The 25,664-nt window shown below is 40.4% G+C and overlaps 1 protein-coding gene across 1 annotated transcript in view; it reads left to right on the top strand.

The window, feature by feature from the left end:
• RYR2 (ryanodine receptor 2) overlaps positions 1-25,664 on the top strand; it is a 714,060-nt gene that overhangs the window by 677,949 nt on the left and 10,447 nt on the right. Inside the window, exons 96-103 of the mRNA XM_060035003.1 lie at positions 1,699-1,832; positions 5,238-5,298; positions 7,122-7,268; positions 9,512-9,646; positions 19,768-19,924; positions 21,353-21,417; positions 23,517-23,617; positions 24,501-24,552. Coding sequence (XP_059890986.1) covers positions 1,699-1,832; positions 5,238-5,298; positions 7,122-7,268; positions 9,512-9,646; positions 19,768-19,924; positions 21,353-21,417; positions 23,517-23,617; positions 24,501-24,552 — 852 coding nt within the window. The remainder of the gene's footprint in view (positions 1-1,698; positions 1,833-5,237; positions 5,299-7,121; positions 7,269-9,511; positions 9,647-19,767; positions 19,925-21,352; positions 21,418-23,516; positions 23,618-24,500; positions 24,553-25,664) is intronic.

Below are 25,664 nucleotides of genomic sequence, written 5' to 3'. Positions count from 1 at the left end.
CAAAACAAACCCCCCCCCCCCAAGACTTCCTAGTTGGAAGAAGCAGTGTGTTTGTTGATTTTCATTTTGGTGCAAGTTTTTGTCCCCTTGTGACCACAGAGTAGTAGCACTGCACGAATGCAGATGAGTGCATCCTAATTAGACCAGAGCTCTGAAAGAATAATTTTTAAGTAACGTAAAATAGATAATTTGAATATTTTATTCTTAGTAATTACTTAACAGTATGAAGAAGCAGTTTCTAAGTTATTAAAGCAAGAGTTTCTCTGAAGGACACGATATATCTAGAGTCAAATAAATAGACAGATTGTAATTGCAGCTGAGACAGTCCATAGCGTTCCTGCTCTGAGGTCCAGTTTGTTCTCCTGGGTGAGAATACAACCCCTAAAGAACTCCCACTCAGATCAGCCCAGCCCATTTTCAGTGCTGTGAGAATAATGGAAAACAAATTGTTTTAATGAACCTAAATAGTGTACGTTCATAGGCTTTTTCACTACCGTTGCTCTTTTATGTTTTCTTTTAATTTACCTGATTGTATACATTTAGAAAAAGCTCATTTTTATTTCTGCTAATCCTTTCTTTCTTTCTATTTATCCACTTTCTTTCTATTCATCCACTCTAATATTTTACTTTAACGTTCCCCCTCCTCTTTTGCTGGTTCTCAGTTCCTTTGTTTCTCCTATATTCCTGTTCCTTGCTTTCCTTTTCCTCTCTTGCTGCCCGTTCTCTCTCCTCCTGCGTTTCTTTCATTAGTTTTCCTGTTGCCTCCATTTTCAATGATGTGCGGGATCCTCATGGTATATAAACTGTAGGCCGAGAGTCGCTATATCAGAGACAGAGGTACTGAGCTCACAGGTGATCTGTTAGCCCACATCTAAGCCCTGATCTAAAAACCCAACATCTGGGCAAAGCCCAGACAAATGTGACAGAAGAGAGAGGGGCAAGGAAGCCAAGGGGGGTTGCAGAGAAGTGATTCTAACGATGGACAAGGAATCCATTCTAGGTAAGAATTAAACTGAGGACCTGTGGATGGTGACAAGGCTCCAGGTTCAGGTGTTGTTGAAGAATGGCTGGAGTCAGGATACTATGGGGGGAGTTGAATGTTTGCTCTGGAGACCACAGAGGGGATACCAGCATGTCATGGGCAAACCCAGTGGCATGCCGTGCTCTACGCAGAAGATCTTTGCTGGGAGTCAGCCTTGCCTGGATGTGTCCTCACCCCATCTCTTGCCAAGCTGAGACTGGGCATGTTACATTCTCCAAGATCAATTTCTTTATCTGCAGAGTAGGATGCTAACAACAGGAAACTTAACATATTATGACAGTCCCATGAGGGAGAAGCAAGTTGGACCTCTTAGCATAATTCCTGACACAGGGGATGAATTTGGTAGCAGTTACTTTATTCCATTTTCTCCCACCTCTTTACCCATTTGCTTGAGCCTATCCTCTTTTGTGCCTGCCTTTCTCTCTTGCATAAGAAATCTTGTTCTTCAGCTAGGCATTATTTAAAACGCTATAAGTTCACTAAGACCTGAAGCAGTGTGATCACAGAACATGAGCCGTTAAGTTAGATGTTTAAGTGAACCTGAACGTAAGACCGATATATACTATGTATAAAAATACTTAGATGTTTGTATGTGCACATACACATGAGCTTACTTACTGGTGGAGGCCAGTAAAATGCTTCTTTTCTTGCCCCAGGTTATGGATAAATATGGAGAGTTCTATGGCCGAGACAGAATCAGCGAGTTACTTGGCATGGACAAAGCTGCCCTGGACTTCAGCGATGCCCGGGAAAAGAAGAAGCCAAAGAAAGACAGCTCCCTGTCGGCCGTGTGAGTGTTCCTTCTGCTCTATCCGAGGTCTAGGTGGAAAGGAGGAAAAAGTAATACACTTCTGAACTTGCTAGTGCACTGATTTCCTTTCCTTCAGTGTCAGAGGAATAGAGACGAGAGAAACAGAGAATATATAAAGTCTGCTTTTGTACTTCCGGGTATTTTTGCACTATGGAATCAGCAGATGTAATCTATTAATTTTTGAAGGTGACTTTTTCATTATTTACATAAAGCAAGAAGAAAAGATTTGTTTTATCGATGTGCCTTTTTATCCCTAAATGCCACTTAAGTTGAAGGCAAAGATGCAATAGCATAATATTTGCCTCGTTAATGCTTCCTGTTTGCCAAGAAGTTAGTTTTCTTAATTTTGGAAAAGGGAGCTATGTAGACCTTTTATTAGAAATAAGTTCATATTCTTTTAATTGTTGTGTTTTATTTAAATAGCAAAGACTTGGTATACTTAGTATACTATTACTTGGAAAGTTTATTTTAAAATGAGGCACTCTTATACAGTGCTCGCATGGAATAATATGATATAATTAGAAGGATGTAAACCAGTTGAACTGAATTCACCTGAGATTGAATTTCACATGCACGTGTAGTGTTAGTATACATATATATATACATCTGTATCTGTCTTGCAAATTTAATCAGCTATAATTCTAGAATTACAGTTGTAAAGCCTACATGCTTTTTAAAATGTAATTTCTTATTGTAGCCACTTAACGATTTTAGAAAAAAACGTAATCGTTACCTTCCCTTATCTGTGTATTTAAGGTATCAGTCAATTAGGTATATGACGATTTCTCTGAAAACATAAATATTTAAGGTTCTGTAGAGCAATGTTAGTTTGTCTTAGATAACTATTTTAGCTAGCATTAAAAAACAACATGTTGGCTGATCTCTTTTATACTTTTTATCTCTCTGAAACCTTGTCAGAGCTAGTTGGGTCTTTAAAAATAATGTGAACCCAGTTCAAAAGTAGTTAGATAAGCAAATATATAGCAAGTTATGAATTTAAATTTAAAATATGACCTGAGTACTTTAAGAAAACAAATGTGGTTCTTAAAGGAATGTGGTCACTCTACGTAAGATGAAACACAGTTGGCAGCCCTTAGGCATTCAGGCCCTTATGTTAGAATATCACGTAAGGACTATGGTGAGAGGGGGGCTGCTGAGTTTCTTACTAGCATTTTCAGATCTCTGATAACCAATGTAGAATTAAATAGTTGTACTGAATTATGCATTTTCCATGGTCATATTTGTGACTCTAGAAAATGTCTGATAAAATAGAAGGAAAGTTTAGACTGTTTTTTTACTATGAACAGTTTTAAATTAGTGGAATTTTCCACTGTTTTACATAGTAAATGTTTGCAGGTTTGACCTCTAGCAAAGTACCAAGAAATTAATGTGGCTTTTATTAATACCTTTAAATATGGATAATAAAATTAGAAGAATAAAGATCTAGTAAATAACACACATTCCTAGGAAAAGATTTACATGTAGTGTTCCTTTATTAAAGTGTTTAGAAGGATTGAGTTTTCAAAGATTACCTGTTTTCTATATGAATAGTATCTTAATGTGAACATTTGCATATAAGGATGATTCATGTATCTATGTGTGCATGTATTTATTTATCAATCAGATACATAGGGCTTGGTATGTGCATATTTAAACAAGTGGCCAGTTCACCTCCTGGGGATAGAATGGCTGCCAGCAGCCAGAAAGCCTGCATGCTTCTTCATGTGTGTCTTTATGGAGTGAGAGGAGAGCTTATAATCTCAAAACCATCTAGCAAAACTCCTCAGCTTCTGGCTTCTAGTTTACCCCTGAACCAAGCCCTGTGGCCAGGTTAATGCCATGCCCTGATTGGCCTAGATCAGCTGTGCTCCATCCCTGGGGGTGGAGCCAGCTCCGCCCAAACAGCATCACTGCCACTACTGGTGAGAAAAGAGTATTGTATACTACAAAATACTCTTAATGCTGTTGGTAGGAAACTTGCTACCCTAATGCATGACAGGGATGGAAAACAACTAATCATAAGAACAAACTTCTAAATAAGTTAGAAACGACCATGGGAAGTTCAGACATCCTGATAAAAACCCTTATTTTGTTTTGGATTGCTTTCATGGGAAATAATCATGCTCTCATGCAAATTATCCAATGGGTTTATTTTTTTTTCATCTCTCTCTTTTTTTAAGAAAAAGTATTCTTATATTGAAACCCACTGTAAATATTCATGAAATTTTAAAAAATATTATTTAATAATAAAATTAATTGTAACTCAAAGACTGCTTTATTTCCTTAAAAAAATTAAACCTTAACTCTAAGGGGAAAAGTTTCCTAAGAAGTCAGCTTAGATTATCAACTATTTATCATTGCACTTGTAATTTAAGATTGACCTAATTAAAAGAAATGATTAAAGAAGTAAAGACTAAAACAGTAAGTCTAGAGAAGCCTTTTTGAAAATAACACTAAAATTATATTATTATCATATCAATTCACTGGAATGTTGCAAAGGCTAACAAAATTATAATTTCTAGCCCCATAAACCAGTGACAAGTTCTGGAAAAAAGCGAAAATTAAAAATGAGTATATTTTAATACATGTATATTTTAATCTGCAAAGATCATGACTATTTATGTTGATTCACTCATTCAACATTATTGAGAGACATTCAATGTATGATATAACATGCTTGGTGCTGGGGATCTCACAGACGAGTGAGGAAGGCATCAATACACGTACATACATACACACCTATGCCTGCAAAACAACATGGGAAACGATTATAAAGGGAGGTGTCTACAAAGCACTATGGGAACCAAGGGGAAGGGTTAAATTCCTTCTTGGATAGAGAAGGAAGTAGAGAAGGGGCATTTCTGAAAACGATAGGAAAAAACAAAATGAATAAGTCCTTTTATTGGCAAAATCAGTACAGTTGTAAAACAAGTGTGGACATTTATGCAAGTTTTTATTAGTTGAACTAAAAATTATTCTGTTGGGATGCAATTATGAATATATAATGAAAGTTAGGGAGGAAACTTTCGATATACCTATGTTAGTTAATTTAGTAGTTTCTAGGAATAATTGTCACATAGAAAGTGTTTATTTTATATTTAATATAGGAAAAGAAAAGGTCAAAAAGAAAAGACTATTTTTAAGTAATAGAGACATAGTGATGCTTTGTTTTGTTTTCCAAGATTCCTCTTTAAAAAAAAAAATCACAAAACTCTGGTGTACATTTTCCAACAGAGCTCTCAGCTGGGCTCCTGAACTAGAACTCATCTCCTGAGATGGTTGCCAGCTCTGCCCCATGGAGAGTGAATGACAGCAAGCTTTTGCAAGCCTATGAGTTTCTGCTTCATGTACATATCTACAAATTCTTCTTTTTTGTCTTTCCAGGCTGAACTCTATTGATGTGAAGTATCAGATGTGGAAACTAGGAGTCGTTTTCACTGACAATGTAAGCCAACTTCATTACCACAAAGTAAAACGCACTCTGATTAGATGAGTTTGTTGGGCTTCAGTGGCTGGAAAGATGGCTATTTAAGAAAGCTACTTAAGGGCTTCCCTGGTGGCGCAGTGGTTGAGAGTCCGCCTGCCGGTGCAGGGGACACGGGTTCGTGCCCCGGTCCGGGAAGATCCCACATGCGGCGGAGCGGCTGGGCCCGTGAGCTATGGCCGCTGAGCCTGCGCGTCCGGAGCCTGTCCTCCAAAACGGGAGAGGCCACAATAGTGAGAGGCCCGCGTACCGCAAAAAAAAAAAAAAAAAAGAAAGCTACTTAAATATCAGTTCGTTTAATACTGACCACATCTGAGAAAGACCCAGAGAAATATATGATTAATCAGCCCATATCTCATTCCATTTCTTTCAGTAGCTGAAAAATTAAAATATATTTACACGAGAAAATGAAATGGAGATGCAAATTCGTGTGTATTTTCATTCGGATTTTAGTTGAGCAATCGCATTCTTCAAAATTTTTAAAGATGTTAGAAAGTTCTAAATACATTTTTTAAAGTTCTTTTTTAACATTAATTGCGATCCATTTGTTTCTGCCACATAAAGTACATTAAATTACTGTGCTCTTTTTCTCGATGGATCCCTCTTTTATCAAAGAGCATAAGAGCTTCTGAGTTAGGCATAGGACCCACGTATATATCCAGATATTATGGAAAAAAATCGCCCATGACTAAAAGCCACCAGCTGTCAAGGCAGAGAACCACATACTACCTCGTTGGCTCAATAGCATGACATTTTTGATTCTTAGAAATTCCAGTTTAAATAACTGTTACTGTCAGTTGTTTTTGTGCTACCATTTGCTGGCTATGGGAAGTTGCTAGAGAGAATCATGAAACATGGCTGAATCGATGGACTGCAATTTTTGCTGTTAGATCTCAGCCCATCCCCTCATTACTGCTTCTTAATTCTTTTACCGTCTTCTCACTCCTCCTACAGAAAGGCTCGTAAAAACCTCCCCTAAGGCCTTCTGCTGTTCTTGCTGCCGTGCTTTCTTCCTTGGCTATCTCATTGAGTCTCAAAATCTCGCTCTTATCTTAGCACTTTTATAGTGAACCTTAGTTCCATTCTCCTAAAGACCTGTGACCCCCATCCCCCCAGTACTCCTGCCTCTGTCCCCACCCTGCCTCACCCAGCCGTGGGCCCAGAACTCTGGGTACCTTAGAGAACCCTCTGATATTCAAAATCAAGTCTTGAGTTATCTCTTAGGACTGTCAACTGTTAGTAAGGTGTCTTGCAGCTCACTTCTCATCTAACAATAGAAGCAACTCCCCTGAATAAAAAGGAGGCCACCCCAACTCAGCCACATGTGGCAACATCTGGAGACATTCTTGGTTGTCATGAGTGGAGAGGGGGAGTTCTACTACCGGCAGCTAGGGAGTAGAGACCAGGGATGCTGCTAGCTAACCATCCTACTATGCACAGGATGGCATCCACAACCAAGGATTATCCGGCCCAAACTATCAGTAGTGGACATTAGTAAGTTGCTGTTGAGTAGTAAGTCAATACATTTTTCTCTGTGGGAGGATAAATAAAAACAGCCACTCTGATATAAAGGAGAGAATGGGATTGAACCTTGCAGAACAGCTACATCAAAATAAAATACACAAACAAACTGATATAACTGATTGGAATTATATAAATCTTTAGTCTAAGAAGATAAAGTTAGTGGAGTGGTTATCATAGAATGAGAGCAGAGTAGTATACATACAATACAATAGTATGTATTCTATTTTCTGAGATGATTTTCTCTCATTTTGTCTTAATAGTCCTTCCTCTACCTTGCCTGGTATATGGCCATGTCCGTTCTCGGACACTATAACAACTTTTTTTTTGCCGCTCATCTTCTTGACATTGCTATGGGATTCAAGACGTTAAGAACCATCTTATCATCAGTAACACACAATGGCAAACAGGTAAAAGTCTTATGTTTTCCTCCCCCTGCAAAAACTGAAAAAGCGACAGATATTCTAACAGAAGTAACACCAAACCTCAAATGACAGTGTACAGTTTTAAAGACTTTTGCGAATAGAGGATCCGTACTTTTTCTTCTATAAACCATGCAGATTCGTAATTTGAGAGCCCCCGAGACCTACATTCACGTCTTGACTTGATGGGTGAGCTGTGTGACCTTGGATAAATTACTTAGCATTCTTTTAAATCTCAACTCCCTCATTTTGTAAAATGAGTACAATAGAAGTACCTACCTTATAGGGGTTTTGTGAAAATTAAATAAAAACAGAAATGTGGAGGTCTTAGCACAGGCTCAAGCACATTAAACACTCAGGAAGGTAGTTATTATTTTGTTCCTAATATGATATTTGCTGAATCTGATACTGTGGCTAAACCAAAATATGTTGCAACATCCTAACACACTAGTTATATCAGTAATAAAACCTGAGATGCTACATTCTTAATTTAATATAGTATTTTAAAACTGGATATTCATGGGCTCTTTTCTCCACTGTTAAATTGGGCAAAAAGAATAATAATGTTTCACACTTGACAAGGTCATGCTTACTTGGAGAAAAGCTGGCTTAATTCCAGATAGTCAGCTTATGTTCTAATACAACCCATTTGTAATGTTAAAACTTTCATTAATAAACTTCTCAATTCATTCTCTATTTATCAAGTGTCCAGTGGGAGGTAACACATTCTGTTAGTTATTTAGAATGAGTGTCCTTATTTTCCAGAATTTTATAATCCAGCGTATTTTAAAATCAGTGCCCTTCCCAAAACCTTGAACTGTGTCCACGGTTAAGTTCGCATTATCATGACCTTCACTTTTCTAAATTTCAGCACAATGTTCTTATATATGTCACTCTAGTTTCTGAATATGAGTATGATATGCATGGCACGTCATGAGTCCAGTGACAAAAAGTGTACTATGCATGTTCATCGGTCAATTAGTAAATTGGTTTTGAGCTCCCAGTATGTTCGAAGAACTGGAGATGCTAACTCTGTGGAGTATTTGCACACAAAACATCTGGCACTGCTCTCAATTTCTAAACTTTTATTTCTAAACTTTATTCCTTCTCTTTTTGAGGTATCAAATTTTCATTTGCAAAGATATATAGAGCTTAAATAGCCCTTATAGGTAAAATACACAGAAATTTACAGTGGCCTTATACTTAATTTATAGAAGTGAATTAAGCCCTCTATTAAGACAACATGTTTTTTCCAGATAATTATGAAGTGATTTTTAAAAGACTTAATATATGCTGCCACGGTTAAGAACACCAGGGGTATGTTGTAATCAGAGGAAGTAGACATAAAAAATAATGCATTTTAGTGTGTTTAGAACTTCTGTGATAGAACCAGAAATATATTTTTACCACCTTGGTGAACGTCATATTTTAAAAATATACATATTCATATACAAATTCTATGTATATTCACATATATATTCTATAAAATATATGTTTATATATACATACATATATATGCATATATATACATTATGTTAAAGTATAGTTTGGAATTTAAAAAAGATTACATAGAGCTGAAAAAAGACCTTTCAAACTGTGACTTTTATTTATACGTTGAGAAAATTTGCCTTCAAAATAGTGTTATTTATCAGTTATTAAAGTGTCTTTCCCTTTGATCATTGGTTTATGTTAACAAAGCCAGACTTCTTAGTTTTATTAATATTTATGATACATATTATTAACAGTCGTGCATTTCCAGATGTTAGAAACAATTCCTATTTCGTTTTAGGATGTGATTGAAAGAAAACGTGATTTACAACCCCTCTTACTATCATAACAAAAATGAGAGAGTTTTTGTTAGGAATGTAAATTATTTAAAGGGAATAGAACTTATAAAAAGAGAGAATGTGTTTAATGTAGTATCTACTACCAAATACTTAGATGATAGAAACATGAACATATTAAGCTGCTTATTAATATTATTAATATCAATTTGGATATGAAACTAAATCAGAGTTTTATTCATGTTATTGTATGCATTTATTAGCCAATTAAGTAGTCAAGTTTTACATAAAATAAACTGGCAACTTTATAAAATATAGCAACTATGAAAATAGATTTCCCCACTGGGGGTATAAGAAAGGTATGAGGTGTGGATTCCATTAGCTTTTAGTCAGTAAATCCACTGACTTGTATTTCTAATACATGTTCAATGTCACATTGCTTTCCAGCTTGTATTAACCGTTGGCTTATTAGCTGTTGTCGTATACCTATATACTGTCGTGGCATTCAATTTTTTCCGAAAATTCTACAATAAAAGTGAAGATGGCGATACACCAGACATGAAATGTGATGACATGCTAACGGTAAGTTCATACACTTTGATCTCCTATGAATGAAAAAACTTCTCCTGCTTCTTCAACCCAAGGAATTGTGTAGTCATTCTTTAACAGTGAAAAATAGAAAATAGTGTACACAGCAGAAAGTTGTGTGGCTTTTTAAAGAATTGACGATTTTCATTTTTTGTGGAACATGAAGGACTGTTTCTGCCAATTTTGCACATCTACTGCATCAGCCTGATAATTAGTAGAATCCTGAGTAAAGTCCTTAGAACTGGAAGGATTAATGTAAACACTTTAGCCTGTTGTTCATATATTCTAGGAGAGCAGGTAAAATTATTTCCTTGTAGAAGGTTTAGGTATTTGTTCACCTTAGTGACTTGAACTGAAATTACTGAAATCCAAAAATATCTCTTTTATATTGAGTATCCTGGGTTAAATTACCCTTTTAGTCTTGGTTTTAAAATCAACAGATGTTAAAGATTTCATATTGCTTTATCACTCTTCTATAACCTGCATCTCTAATATGACAAATCAGAAATTACCATATATGAGATGCTAGACTGTGAAGGGGAAAATTAGACAAAATATTTAACCTCTAGCTGGAAAGAGATGAATCCTTCAGTGAGCTCCAAATTGAGATACCTATACAGTTGGGGCTGGTGTAAAAAGAGATGGACATAATGATGCTAAAATTGCTCTAGAAAAAATAAACATCTCAAAGGAGTAGTGACAAAGACCTACTAATATTACAAAGACTAGTAATTAAGACAGTTTTTGTACTAGAGAATGACAGATCAATGGAATACAGTCTAGAAAGAGATTCAGATACACATGGAAATTAAAAGTATGATAAAAGTGGCCTTAGAAATTATGAAATGAAAAATAATTCAATAAGTGGTATTGGTACCATGAACATGCTGTTAGGAGGAAACTGCTAAAAGTGGATGCCAACCAAGTTCTTTACATCAAAATAAATTCCAAATGAAATAAATCTTTCAGTGAAAAAAGAAAGAGAAAAATGAAAGTTAGGATTTGACTTGTGAAATAATAACATTATTTATTTATTTATTTATTGCTTGCTTGCTGTGTCGGGTCTTCGATGCTGCCCGCGGGCTTTCTTTAGTTGCAGCAAGCGGGGGCTGCTCTTCGTTGCGGTGCGTGGGCATCTCATTGCCGTGGCCTCTCGTTGCGGAGCATGGGCTCTAGGAGCGCGGGCTTCAGTAGTTGTGGCGCGTGGGCTCTAGAGCACAGGCTAAGTAGTTGTGGCACATGGGCTTAGTTGCTCCGCGGCATGTGGGATCTTCCCGGACCAGGGCTCGAACCCGTGTCCCCTCCATTGGCAGGCAGATTCTTAACCACTGCACCACCAGGGAAGCCCCATAACAACAATTTTTTAATGGGGAGAGGTCTTTCTGAATATGACATAAAACCTAGGATCCATGTAAGCATAAAAAATTACTTTAAAAAGGAATAACTATAAGGAAAATCTTAAATGCAGATGACAAGCCAGCAAAAATATACTGAACACTATAACAAAGGGCCAGTTTCTTTAATTTACAAAGTCTTTGTCACAACTGAGAGAAGAAATAACAAGCCAATAGAAAAATAAGCAAATTATATGACTAGACAGTTCACTATAAAATAAGTTGAATCAGCTTATAAATATGGAAAGATGCTCAGCCTCTATCATATTGATACTTTAAAAAGGGCAAACCAAAGCCATCAGTTGCCACCTTTACCTATCAGGTTTGCAAAATCCTAGTTTGTTAATACCCAGAGTTACTGAATTGATTGAAAAGCTGGCACCTTCATGAACACTGTTGGGAATTTAAAATAACACAACAATTTGAGAGAAATTTTATAATAGCTATTGAATTTTTAAGTGTACTTACCCTTTGACTTGTCAGTTCCATTGCTAGTAACTGACCTGTTTATTCACAAATATGCCTCGCTATATTCAAGGACATTAGCTGCTATAACAAATTGAAAATAATATAAATTATCATCTATAGAGTCTTGAGTAAATAAATTATGGTAAATCCATATAATGGAAAATATGTAGCTTTTTAAAATAGTAGAGAAATCGGTATGTGCTGATATGGAAAGACATACAAATTATACTTAAGTGGGAAAAATAAAGATCAAAAGGATCCTAACTGTACAAGAAGATACACACACATATGCTAGAATGTATATGATAGATATGCTAGAATACACATACTATTTTTCTGGAAGAATACATAAGAAACTTTTAACAAGAGTTCATACAGGAAGTAGGACCACAAGTCAAGGAGAGAGAAAACTTGTGTGCCGGGAGACTGACCGGTCACTAGTAGTAACCTCCACCAGAGTCACTAACAGGGGACACTTTGCCACCCCCTCGCTGCTTCCCCACATCCATACCCTACCATTCTAGGCCCAGTGAGGAAGGTACTTTAGAGATCCTTCATCTCCTCTTCTGTGTGCTGCCTTTAATACCACCTTGTCTCTCTGTCCCATGACCCTGAAGACTTGGGGGAGTGGCTGGCCAGATGCAGAGAGGGGAGCAGAGGGCTGGAGGAGGCAACAAGGCGCAAAGGAGGGTCAGTAAGGGCTAACGGTAGGCACTTGTGCCTACACTGACTCCGGGGAGATTCATTTATATTCCAGGAGAATCACCCCAATGGGTCTAAATCTCAAAATTCACCAGCCTCAGGTCAGAAAGTTGTCCTGTTCATTCCCAGAGGGTGTGATGCTCAGTGAACCGCTCAAGATTGGTGGAAAGTAGGGAGGGTTTCAGATGGTGACATGCAGTGGCCTGGGTTACACGCTGGGAACAATGTGTGACTTGGATTCACCTCTCCTACCACAGTATGACCCCCCAAAATATCCTGGTCTCTCACTCTCACATCATGAGTCGTATCTGACCCTGTTCAATTTGCCCTAATAGTGTTCTTATAAGACTACATGTTGCATCTTGCTCTCAGGATGTTTCCACTGCTCTTGTTAATTTTGTCAGTGGATTTATTAGGAGAAGAATCCATGCATTATTTGAACACGAGGTGGGTTAGGAAGACCACTGCCTTTACCTGGTTGATTTTACCCAATGACAGGGAAATGTATAAAGAAGGTAGAGAAGCTTGCCTCACTTTAGGATGAGGAAATTGGCTTCTTGATGTTTTCATCTGTGGGCTTGGGACTGAGCTACAGCCAGGATTTTGTTCAGTTTCAGGAATTTCTGTCTATATGGGTGAGACTACCTCTGACCAGCTCTGTTGTAGGTATTTCTGTCTCTACAAATAACAATGAACAGATCTTGCCTTTGGCTGAGGTGAGGTTGGAGGCATCTAAGTTTGCATCTTAGGTGTTTCTTTCTTGAAAAAGAAAAGTCAGTTCCAGGATGCAGACTACACCTCGGCTCCTACCTCTTTCATAATTATGTACTGCTGTCAATCAGTCGAACCAGACAGGAGTCTGTGTACTTTGCACAGTCCATTTCCAGCTGATTGTTGTTAACAACTGTTGTGTCAGAGGCCACATTACCTAGGTTAACCTTTGAATTTTAGATGTAAAAACCCCTTTTAATTGCCTCTTACTAATTCTTGTGCAAGGAGGTTTTGAAGAAGCCACAGCCACTTAAAATGTAAGTAATCACTGACAGTAATGCTCATTAAAAGCTTAGTAAAACCAAACAGCTAGCAAGACAGAATTATGGAGTAGCAGGTGGTCAGATTTCATTGTTTTAATTCCCCAGAGACAATCCTTTTTTTTTTTTTTTTGCGGTACGCAGGCCTCTCACTGTTGTGGCCTCTCCCATTACGGAGCACAGGCTCCGGACGCACAGGCTCAGCGGCCATGGCTTACGGGCCCAGCCGCTCCGTGGCATGTGGGATCTTCCCGGACCGGGGCATGAACCCGTGTCCCCTGCATCGGCAGGCGGACTCTCAACCACTGCGCCACCAGGGAAGCCCGAGAATCCTTTCTTTATGCCAGTCTCCTTAGCATTTCTTTTTCAAAGAGTGAAGTCTAGTATTCTCATCTGAGATAGGTTTTCCTCACTCACGTCGTATTTTATTGCTGTCATCCTGAGTTCCCATCGCATTTACTGTTTCAGGTTGTTTCTTCAGGTCTCAGAGAACATTGTAGGTTTTCTGGGGGACGTAATTCACTGCCAGTGTTTCATAACTTACAGCAGGTGGCACTGTAGCTGCAGTTTTGCAGAGTCAGTGATGATTCATACTTAAATTTCCTTTTCTTCTTTCTTTACTTACTTATTTATTTGGAATCACGGTGTTTTGAGCCAGAGAATCTAATTAATCCAGCCATAACCTGATAGAATTTGAACCTCTTCACCAAGAATGTAGGAGAAGAAATTGAAAAGTAATCTAAAGTTTTCAAGTCCAGGGTAAAAAGCTGATTGCAGCTAGAGAGCCAGGGAGACTGACGTGGCATATATAAGAGCATCCATCTCAAAAGGAGTGGTTTTCAGCCTCAAATGCCCAGAGGAATCACCAGGAAAACTCTGTAAATCCACAGCTCTTCAAGACCAACCCCAGATCCCTTGAGTCAGAAACTGTAGGAAAGGTATCAAGACCTGTGTTTTGGAAAAAGCTTTCCAGGTGGTTGAGCTAAAAAGTATGCTCCTAGGGAAGTAACCTGCTTAAGTAGTTGTTCTAAAGTACTTACTTTACCCCATCTTCTCAATGAATAATCTGTTTCTCTCTAGTTCAACCTCTATCTCTTTTTCTCTCCCTGTGTCTGTTTCTCTCCCCACACCCGCCTTTTTTTTTTTTGGCCAAGGTAAAGATCTTATAAGGATCTTCACCAGTCCCTAGAAACTGTTACTCTTCAGTGTCCCCTAAAGGCAGCATAAACAATGATTAACCCCAGAATGTATATTTAGGAGGTGGATGGGGGGAATGTCACAGAACGTTAAATCTTGAGAATTAGCAAGTGCCCTGTCCCCGTTTCTGTAGCACCAGGCACCTTCCTCCCTCATTACTCAGGTTCTCTGAAGAAAGCGGTGTCACTTTTTGCTGCCCAGCATCGCTCCTCCAGCTCTTATGATCAGGTTGAGTCTGATTCTCTGAAAAGGAAGGTAGATGAAAGGACTTCCCTTTTCAGGCGCAGAATGGTAATCTGACAGGCTGCCGCCTCCTGTGAGTGGCTGGTCACCCCATTTCCTCCTACTCCACCACAGCAGCCATGGCCCTGCTATCTCTGGTGAGAACTTCTGATAATGAAGGAGAAGGTTGGGAAAATCAACATCAGAATCCCACTGGTGAACTGTGCATTGTATTCTTTTTCACTTTGGTATCTTATTAAGCCTAACTAAGCACATCCACAAAACTCTACCTCTCTTTTCACAGCATGACCGTGTTTCATTTTAATGAAATATGGTGGAATCCCCTCCTCAAAATTCTTAGTGCTATCCTAGAATGAAGGCGAGCATTGAGATGCACATATTGCCAAGAGAGGCCAAGTGGCTGACGAGAGATCTAAAAAGAAGGAGACATTTACTTTGGTAATTTAGCCTCATTCCATGGCCTTGTTTTCAACTTTATAGTCTAGAAAGTAAAAGTGAATCATTTGCCTGAGGACAGACTCACATTAACCAGACTCCTAAGAGTCAGATGTATCAGTCAGAGTACCAACATTCCACTCATTAAAAGTTCAAGCAACAAGTCGATAGTCTCTTCTCTATAGAAAAACTCTATGTGGGGAGCCAAATTATAATCCAAAAGTCTTGGTCAGCAGGAATTAGCAAGAGGAATTAGCTAGACCACCTTAGTCACATACATGTCAAATAAGCGGGCTTGGAGAGCTAGGGCATTCCAGGACCTGAACAGGGAACTGCAGTGATCCACTGTTGGCCCACTATGGCTATTAGTGTGGGGAGTCAAAGGGCCAGAATTTGACATGGAGAAATGCCAGACCACAGCCAGGTAGATTGTCCAAATTAAGTCGCCAGCCAAAGGGGGCAGGGGGAGTTTTACAAACAAAGCTAAGAATGGGAAAGCTAGGAAAGGATGGCCTATGTTAGTTCACTAAGTAAATAGTAGGCAGCTGCAATAATAATTCTATTTCCTGTAGCCACAGTTAATCACATGTGTGGACAGATTTGGAGAAAAACATATAACCCCCAATTTTTCTTAATAAAAATAAGAAATGCATGTGGTAAAAACTAATTCCAACAGTATGCAAGAATATACAGGGAAAATAAAACTTTCTCTACCCACAGATCCACCGTTTACAGTTTCAAGCACTGTTTTAGACAAACAGTTCTAAGAAAGTAATGCCATGTCCTGAGGGCTTTTTTAAAATGTCTTCAAATTTTTATTTCTAAAGATTGATTCAGTACGTGGCACCAGGAATCCAGAATGTTTAAGCCTCCAGGAGATGTGGATGCAGGATTAAGTTTAGGCACCATTGGTCTCATCAGGCTGTCTGTAAAATAGGACTATCCTGGCCTCTCTGTAAGAGAGACCCCTTCCCTGGGCTGCAGAACAGTTCTGGGGTGATGCTCTTTGCTTATTGCATCCCAGACTGACCAACCTCTTTTCTGAGTGACCCAATCTTTTTGTTTTTAATTTTATTGAAGTATAGTTGATTCACAATGTTGCATTAATTTTTGCTGTACAGCACAGTGATTCCGTTATACATATGTATATATTCTTTTTGTATTTTTTTCCATTACGGTTTATCACAGGATATTGAATATAGTTCCCTGTGCTATACAGTAGGACCTTGTTGTTTATCCATCCTATATATAATAGTTTGCATCTGCTAATCCCAAACTCCCAATCCATCCCTCCTCCAACTCCCCCAGCCTTGGCAACCACAAGTCTGTTCTCTATGTCTGTGAGTCTGTTTCTGTTTTGTAGATATGTTCATTTGTGTCATATTTTAGATTCCACATATAAGTGGAATCATGTGGTATTTGTCTTTCTTTTTCTGACTTATTTAGCTTAGTATGACAATCTCTAGTTGCATCCATATTGCTGCAGATGGCATTATTTCATTCTTTTTATGGCTGAGTAATATTCCAGTGTGTGTGTGTGTGTGTGTGTGTGTGTGTACACCACATCTTCTTTATCCATCCGTCAGTGGACTTTTAGGTTATTTCCATGTCTTGGCTATTGTAAATAGTGCTGCAGTGAACATGGGGGTGCATTGTATCTGTATGAATTACAGTTTTGTCTGGGTATATGCTCAGGAGTGGAATTGCTGGATAATATGGCAACTCTATTTTTATTTTTTAAGGAACCTTCATACTGTTCTCCATAATGGTTGTACAAATTTACATTCCCACCAACAGTGTAGGAGGGTTCCCTTTTCTCCACACCCTCTCCAGCATTTGTTATTTGTATTGATAAGATTTTTTTAATGATGGCTATTCTGACCAGTGTGAGGCGGTACCCCACTGTAGTCTTGATATGCATTCCTCTAATAATTAGTGATAATGAGCCTCTTTTCGTGTGCCTTTTGGCCAGCTGTATGTTGTCTTTGGAGAAATGTCTATTTAGGTCTTCTGCCCATTATTCGATTGGGTGGTTTGTTTTTTTCTTATTGAATTGTATGAGCTGTTTGTATATTTTGGAACTTAAGCCCTTATCAGTCACATGATTTGCACATATTTTCTGCCAGTCCATGTTTTGCTTACGGTTTCCTTTTTGTTTTGCTTCTGGTTTCCTTTGTTGCGCAAAAGCTTATAAGTTTGATTAGATGCCATTCGTTTATTTTTGCTTTCACTGCTATTGCCTAAGTGATCCAACCTTTATTTAATTCTGTTCATTAAATTCCAGGCATCTGACTTAGATGCAGAATACAAGAAGTTTCCTATCAGCAATTGGCTGTTGAACTATGAGCATTTTGGTATCATCTTGCTGCCTATTCTTTGCCTGAACTTTATGTTCTTTAAAATGACCTGAGAATCTGAGGTCTATTTGAGCCGTTCTCCATGAGAACAGCTGACCAGTCATAACTTTTCACTCCTCAGTCATCCCATCCCACAAGTGATTTTTGAGTACCTATCATGTGCTGGGCATTATTTAGGCACTGATGATAGAGTAGTAACCCAAGTAATTCTTCTTATAATGGGACTAATTCTAGTGGAGTGAGATAGATCATAAAACATCAAATGAAAAAATAAGTTGGAGATACAAGTCTGGAATTCAGGAAAGAGACCCAATATGTAAATAGAAATTTTTTGAAGTAATTAGCACAGATGGTATTTAAGCATGAAACTGGAAAAGTTCCCCAAGGGAGTGTCCTAAAAGAAACAAAAAGTCAGAGAACCCAATCCTGGGCATTAGTTCATGAAGAGATAGGGAGATGAGGAAGAACCAGCCAAGGGGGCTGAGAAGGAATGACCAGAAATGTAGGAGAAAACCAGAGGAGTGTGGTGTCTCACTGAGTGAAGATGCTGTTTCGAGGTCTTTGCCCCGTTCGTTAGGGTTACGGCAGACAGTGAGTTTTTTGTTTTGCATTGATGGGTGACATCAGTTGGGTAAATGAGAGTTTCTCGAACAGTCTGAGGAGGGCTCATGGAAGAAAGATTATTCATTGAGGTTCTGAAGGATGAGTAGGTTCTAATGGGATACAAATGGGAAAGAATATTGCAAGATGAGGAGAATATGCAGGCAAAGATCTAGAATCAGGAATACTGTATTTGGAGGAGGCATGGGTAGAGGAGAGGGCGGTGCTTGGGAGAGGGGAACTTAGAGAGGGGAAGTAGGGCTAAATCAGAGGGCCTGGAATGGAGAGTGTGGACTTATCCTAAATAAAGATAAAACCCTAGATGCTTAATCCAGTGGTCCTGATGTTGCCCCCCCCCCCCCCCCCCGCAGAGGACACTTGGCAATGTCTGCAGACATTTTTGATTGTCTGTGGGGTGGGGTGCTACTGGCATCTAGTGAATAGAGGCCAGAGATCCTTCTAACATATGCTACAGTGCATAAGACAGACCTCACAACAAAGAATTATCTGGCCTAAAATGTTAATGATTTTGAGGCTGAGAAACCCTGCCCCAAAGCGCTTTACTGCACCCCTCTTTTTTGGCAATGGACACTTGCAGCTGTACATGTTGTCGGTTGCTTTAAAGTTTAAACAATGAACTGCTAGTTCTTCCCTGCCTCTCTCATTTTTCTTTATTCTAGACATTAAAGTTAAAAATTTTTCGCATTATATTCCAATGTGATAGATGAGAGGACGGTTAAGTGTTAAGTCTGTTTTTTTCCTCACTTAATTTCTAACATTCCATCCAGTTATACAATGGACTTTTACTTCCCCATTCCTTTGTCTGTTATGCTCACAAAAAAACTGAACAGTGCAATTAAATATAGTTTTGTAGGGCTTCCCTGGTGGCGCAGTGGTTGAGAGTCCGCCTGCCGGTGCAGGGGACGCGAGTTCGTGCCCCGGTCCGGGAGGGTCCCGCGTGACGCGGAGCGGCTGGGCCCGTGAGCCATGGCCGCTGGGCCTGTGCGTCCGGAGCCTGTGCTGTGCAGCCTGTGCTCTGCAGCGGGAGAGGCCACAACAGTGAGAGGCCCACATACCACAAAAAATAAATAAATAAAAATAAATAAATAAATAAATAAATATAGTTTTGTGGCCCTTACTGTGATCCTAATGGGATAACCTTATGCCTGATGCTAGTGAGGTATTTTTCATTTCCCGCAAAGTATGACAGCCGGCGCTAAGCAGAGTATGCAGCACAGAGTTTTGTTTAAAAGACAGCAGAGAGCTTCCTTGGTGGCACAGTGGTTGAGAGGCCGCCTGCCGATGCAGGGGACACGGGTTCGTACCCTGGTCCGGGAAGATCCCACATGCCACGGAGTGGCTGGGCCCGTGAGCCATGGCTGCTGAGCCTGCACGTCCAGAGCCTGTGCTCCACAGTGGGAGAGGCCACAACAGTGAGAGGCCCGTGTACCGCAAAAAAAACCAAAAACCAAAAAACAAAAAAATAACTATAAAAGACAGCAGAATGTAAGAGCCAAGTGTTTGCATCACAATTACAAATACTGAAACAAAGAGAGGTGATGTAGAAGGCAAAGATGCTCATCATTTCCACAGTGAAGATTAGGAACAAGAGAGACAATCTTAGGTGTGTTGAGTATAAAAATGGGCAGTGGTCCTCCAGGAAGTGAAGCCATTCCTCTCTTTTCCAGTGCTATATGTTCCACATGTATGTCGGGGTACGTGCCGGAGGGGGTATCGGTGATGAAATCGAAGACCCAGCCGGCGATGAGTATGAGATCTATCGAATCATCTTTGATATCACCTTCTTCTTCTTTGTAATTGTCATTCTCTTGGCCATAATACAAGGTAAGCATCATCCTCAAGAAGATCTAGAATTTGACCTACATATTGTTGAAGCTAACATTAAAGACGGGGTAAGAATGTCAGGTGTTTCTTAGAAAAGCCAAATAGAACTCTTCCATTCAGTGTTTCTTCACTGGAAATCTGTAGAGGGAAAAACAAAGAAGCAAGGGACCCTGCTCTGGCCGGGAGATGGCTACAGGTTTCTCTGGCCTCCTTTCAAATAACAGAATGGAAAGAGCGCTTTCCTGGGTCTGATTTCCTGCCCTGCCGCTGATGACCTTTACAACTGGTGGTGGGTGAGCCATTTAGCCTCTTTGGGTCTATCACATGGAAATTATATAAAGCTCTAAGCCATGGGTTATTGAAAAGACTTCTTTAAAAATGATGTCTGTTCCATGTGCCCTGGGAGCAGAATGCTGTTCTTCACATTTGACGAAACTGAGCCATAGTAAGTCTAAGAAACTTGGCTGAAGTGTGCAGCTGAAAAGTGTCAGGGCTGGAATCCAAAGTCACAGGGTCTGGACCCAGAGCCGTCACGTGCAACCACCGTGCCACGTTGACCCATCCGATCTTCCTTTTACTCCAAGGGAACTTGGAGTGGGTAGTTTTTTCCTCTCCTTTTATTCCAAGGTAACTTTTTTTCCCTCAGAAAAATCACTCATGTTGTCTTCTTCTGCTTACACATTTATCCTAGCTTGAATTAAATGTCTATAAATGGGACATTATCCTCTAAATTCCACAGGCAAGAAAATGGTACCCTTTTATCAGTAAAGTACAGGAACACGTTTAAAGGATTCATAACCCTTCCTTTATGTCTTTATTGAGTGTAACAATAATGTGTTTACAAGAGGGCAAAGTCATATAAAGCACTTGGAAGAAAACATACAGCCCGGCAAGTCACAGGAGAAATGGGAACAGAGCAGCAGGAAGCCGTTAGTTGCTGATTGCTACAGTTACTAATGCTAGGGAAAGTTTATTGATGACGAACTTGCGAAAAAAATGATTTGAGAAAAATTCCTCACAGTTAATATGGGCATGTTTGATTTGCAAATTAGCACTTGACAATCTTATTAGTGGCATTTTCTGTACTTTACGACCATCAATCGCCATTGCTCCTTCTTGGCGTGAAGCAGGTAGTAACATACCATTTCTTGATGCCAAGGTAACCCAAGGTTTTTCCTGCTGTCACATCATTTTTAAACCCCTTTTCAGGCAGTATGTATGTGCCCTGGGAACTGCATGTGTCTGCCCCCCAAAGACAGAACGCTGCTGCCCTCGTAGGAGTATCTGGTGTGCGCTCACATCTTCTGCCAAGCTCTGAGCATCTCTCAGTGTCATGGTCCCTTTCCTTGGGAGGCTTAGCCAAGGGGCTGTGAATTTCATTATCCTTCTCTGGTTGATAGATTAAATCCCGTCTTTACTGAACACTAGGTTTAATTATCGATGCTTTTGGGGAACTAAGAGACCAACAGGAACAGGTCAAAGAAGACATGGAGGTGAGTCTCTCCGTTTCTGACTCTGCGTTTTTGTTGTTGTGGACACTGCCTGTCCCCACTGTCTTTTATCAAAGAATGACGACTGTGGGAGAAGGGGGAGGGACATGAACAATGCATGGCTTCATTGGCCTGTTTTTGATTCAGGCAATACACGTAGTTGGGCACGGCTGCTAGGCTGTGTGGTGGGCTCCAGGTACATACAAACAGTAGTGTGGCGTCATCTGCCCCTCCAGGAGGGGGAGACCATTCATTCAAAATGGTGGATCCGCCGACAAATAAGTAAACAGGACATCGTGAGCAGTGTGATGTTTATAGGAGGAAACCCTGCGTGCTGGGGTCTCTGGGGCTGGTGTCTAATTGCCTCTTGTGTGATCAGGGGCGTACTTAAAAGAAGGGATGCCCAAGCTGAAGCCTGAGGATCGCAGAGGTGTGGATTTGAGAGAGCGAGCGAGCGAGCTCAGGCCAGTTTTAGGCCACCTCCCCACTCCGACGTGCCCCACCATGCCCATCACCAGGGGTACCATTCACATTGGATTCTGTGAAAACGTCACCGCCTGACATTCTATATACCAAGGCTCTGATCTCAGGGAATTTGATATGCAGATTTTTTTCTTGGAAGCATAACTGGTTCGGGATGAAGCATTACTTTCTAGTAAAGGGGCTGGAGAAGAAGGCCAGCTAATTAAGAGCCTAATCATGCATTTGAGAGATTTACAGTGTGACTGACAGGCTGGGAAGCAAGAAAAGCGTTTTAAGCGGGGCAGTGAGGTGATCAGATTTCACATTTTAAAAAGATAACTATGGATTAAAATAGGGGGAGTGAGCTCGACACTGGCACACCCAGGGACAGGGAAGCAGCTGTCAGCATTTTCTAGGCAGGAGATGATGAGGCTTTTGCTAGAGACGTGCCACTGAGGATGCAGGAGGCAGTACTTTGGCATGAAAAGAACTTGGTGATTGGCCAGATGCAGAGGATGAAGCGTTTGGAGCAAGCGGGGATGTTGTTGAGGTTCCGTCCAGCGTGAGCCTCTAGAGAGAAGCCTGGTGGCTCAGTTACACACAGAGTGACCGAGAGCGGTAACAAAGAGGAAGGGCGGTTTCCTGGGGAAAGCTGTTACGTGGGAACCTGTTTAGTTAAGAGACACTGAATGGTGTACAAGACTGGACTGCTGAATGGAGGCTTTCTGCTGTCAGCAGCTGTTGATCAGTAAGGCAGGGAGAATTATAAATTACCTTAATCATCTTGATTCTAGGCTCTCGCATCTAGGGCATCATAAACATGCCTCTAACGGTATGAAACAGCTTCTAATTTGCAGGGAAGATGGGCATCTGGAGCCACATGAGGACAATAACTATTGAATTCATTTGAGTTGATACACAGGAGATGCTAATGATAAAACGGAAGGCCTGCTTCTCCCTGGGTTTTGGGTACCAGGCCTGCAGATGGCAGACCTAGCGGGTGAAGAGAGATGGATGGGATGGGAGGGAAGCGGAGAGAGCAGCGGTCCTGTTTCTAGAGTGGACCGCCATCCCAGTACATGTATATTGGTTGTGTGCCTAGCATGATGCCTGGCATGTGGCGGACCTTCTCTGAATCGTTGATTCAACACCTCACGGCTTGGTATTTGGTTTGGTCCTCCCCAGATGGAAGGAATTTGTGCCTCCCCCGCTCCACCAGCTTGGTCATCAGACTTGGCTAGGATAGATACCGAGTTTGTGGTTTCAGCTGAGGACACATTCAGTCCTACCTAGATAACTTGAGCCAGTGTAATGAACAAGAGTGATCACCGAGCCTGGGCGTGTTCACTTAGGCTGGAGAAAAGAAGAAGACGTTGCTTTGCTTTTCGGCCATCATCATCTTGTTCTCTTCTTTCTGCCTCTGTTACTTCTTGCTGTTGGTTCCTATGTCATTTAAACCCCACGGCAAGAGGTAGTGGTGGCAACAGTTAAACTGATACTCAGGTGCTTGGCACAGTCTTCTGGGATGATCTTTTACGTAGACCGAATAAACCAAGTCGCTGCCCCTGAGTGGTGAGCTGTGTTTCCCTTTTGTTTTGCTTTCTGAACTCTGACCTTTGCATACTGCCTTTGTCTTCTAGACCAAGTGCTTCATCTGTGGGATAGGCAATGATTACTTCGACACCGTGCCCCATGGCTTTGAAACCCACACTTTACAGGAACACAACTTGGCCAATTATCTGTGAGTGTGCCTCACGCGGACTCCCCTCCCTCTCCTGATACCCAGGCATCCCCCACCTCAGGAAGCTGGAGAAACAGGACAGAGAGCACCTCTCGGAGGGAAAGACCCACAGCTAGTGGTTCTTTGGACTTAGGAAATGAAGTTGCAGCCCTCCACGTGGACAGGATGAGAATATGTACCAAGCCTCTCAGAGGGCTTGGGCCGTGTTTTCCATTTCGAACAGGAATGCTCCAGCTGCTCCCTAGAGATATACGAATCTTCACGTTTCTTTACTGAAGAACCATAGACCTCTTTAGGCACCACTGCAAACAGTTAAATGTTGTATTTTGTTTTTAATACATAGAAATCTATTACTTGAGACTAGCCAAAACAGTACTTCAGTCCAATATTATTTCTTAATCCGTTTCTAACCTGATTTTAATATCTAACAGAAAAGATATAGAAAAAAAAGATATAGAGTAGCATTGTAGCAATTAAAAAAAAGTGGGTTTTGGAATTCACAAGTGTGCAATATTAGACAAGTTATTGAACCTTTTTAATTATTGGTTTATCCAAATGAGGATTTCAATTCCTGCTCCATGAGTGAATGTGGAAACAGTTGCAGGCAGGGTCTGGCACTGAGCCTGATATAAAGCAGCTCCCAAGAGGTATAACTTAATCTGTGAACACATTATAGCTCCTTTGAAAAAAATATTTTAAAAGCTGATTAAGCTTTTGGTCCCCATGGCATTTTTTTTTTTTTTTTTTTTTTTTGGCCCTGCAGGTTTGACCCACTTATTTTCTCTGCCATGAAGAGTTATTAGTCCATGGCAGGATCAAAAGTATCTGTTTATGCTGATATTTCCATACAATCCATTTCTGATTACTCTCTCTGTATCTGTAGGTTTTTTCTGATGTATCTCATAAACAAAGATGAAACAGAGCACACAGGACAGGTAGGTAAAGAGTGACCATACGTCATCTAAAAGAAATGATGATAAAAGAATCTCTGCATTTTGGAATGTGTACATTAAACATTAACTAACTTTGGAATTACTTTCAGATATTAGTCATGGTATCTTAGTATAACATTCCTGTTATCCTGGATGTGTATGCAAAGATTGCTGTAGTAGAAAAAGTAAAATTAGAATTGCACATTTATTAGCTGAAAATGCTGAGTTTGGGTTTTGATAATTATAATATACTTGATTGCTTAATCAGATAGCAGATGATTTCAAATGAACTTCATTCAATAGTATTACAGTCATTTAAAAATAATTGCATATCCTGGGACAAGATGGCAGAGTAGAAGGACCCTGAGCTCACCTCCTCTCAGGAGCACACCAAAATCACAACTGAATGCTAAACAACCATTGGTTAAAAAAAAAGACTAGAACCTACCAAAAAAGATATTCTACATCCAAAGACAAAGAAGAAACCACAATGAGACAGTATAAGGGGTGCACTTGCAATATAATTAAATCCTATACCCACCCCAGATGGGTGACCCACACACTGGAGAATAATTATATTGCAGAACTTCTCCCACAGCAGTGAGAATTCTGAGCCCTATATCATGCTCCCCAGCCTTGGGGTCTGGCATCAGGAGGAGGACCCCCCACCCCCACCCCAGAGCACTTGACTTTGAAGCCAGCAGGACTTGAGTGCAGGAGCTCCAAAGAACTGTGCAAAACAGAGATGCCACTCTTGGAGGGCACACACAAGGTCTTTGTGCCCCAGGACCCAGGGCAAGAGCAGTGACTTCATAGGAGCCTGGGCCAGACTTACCTGCTGGTCTTGGAGAGTCTCCTGGGGAAGCAGGTGTGGCTCACTATGGGGACAAGGACACCGGTGGATTCACTGGTCTGAGCTCTCCCAGAGGCCACCATTTTGGCACCAAGACCTGGCTCCACCCAACACCCAAACCACCAACAGGGTGAGAACACAGACCCACCCATCAGCAGACAGGCTGTCTAAAGGCTTCCTGAGTCCACAGCCACCTCTAGACATGCCCCTTACCTGGCCAGCCCACCAGAGGGCCAAGACCCAGCTCCATCCACCAGTGGGG

This window comes from Delphinus delphis, chromosome 16 (genome assembly GCF_949987515.2).
Source record: "Delphinus delphis chromosome 16, mDelDel1.2, whole genome shotgun sequence".
Lineage (NCBI taxonomy): Eukaryota > Metazoa > Chordata > Mammalia > Artiodactyla > Delphinidae > Delphinus > Delphinus delphis.
Note: the sequence above shows the minus strand (reverse complement) of the source record. Positions and strands in the feature narration are given on the sequence as shown.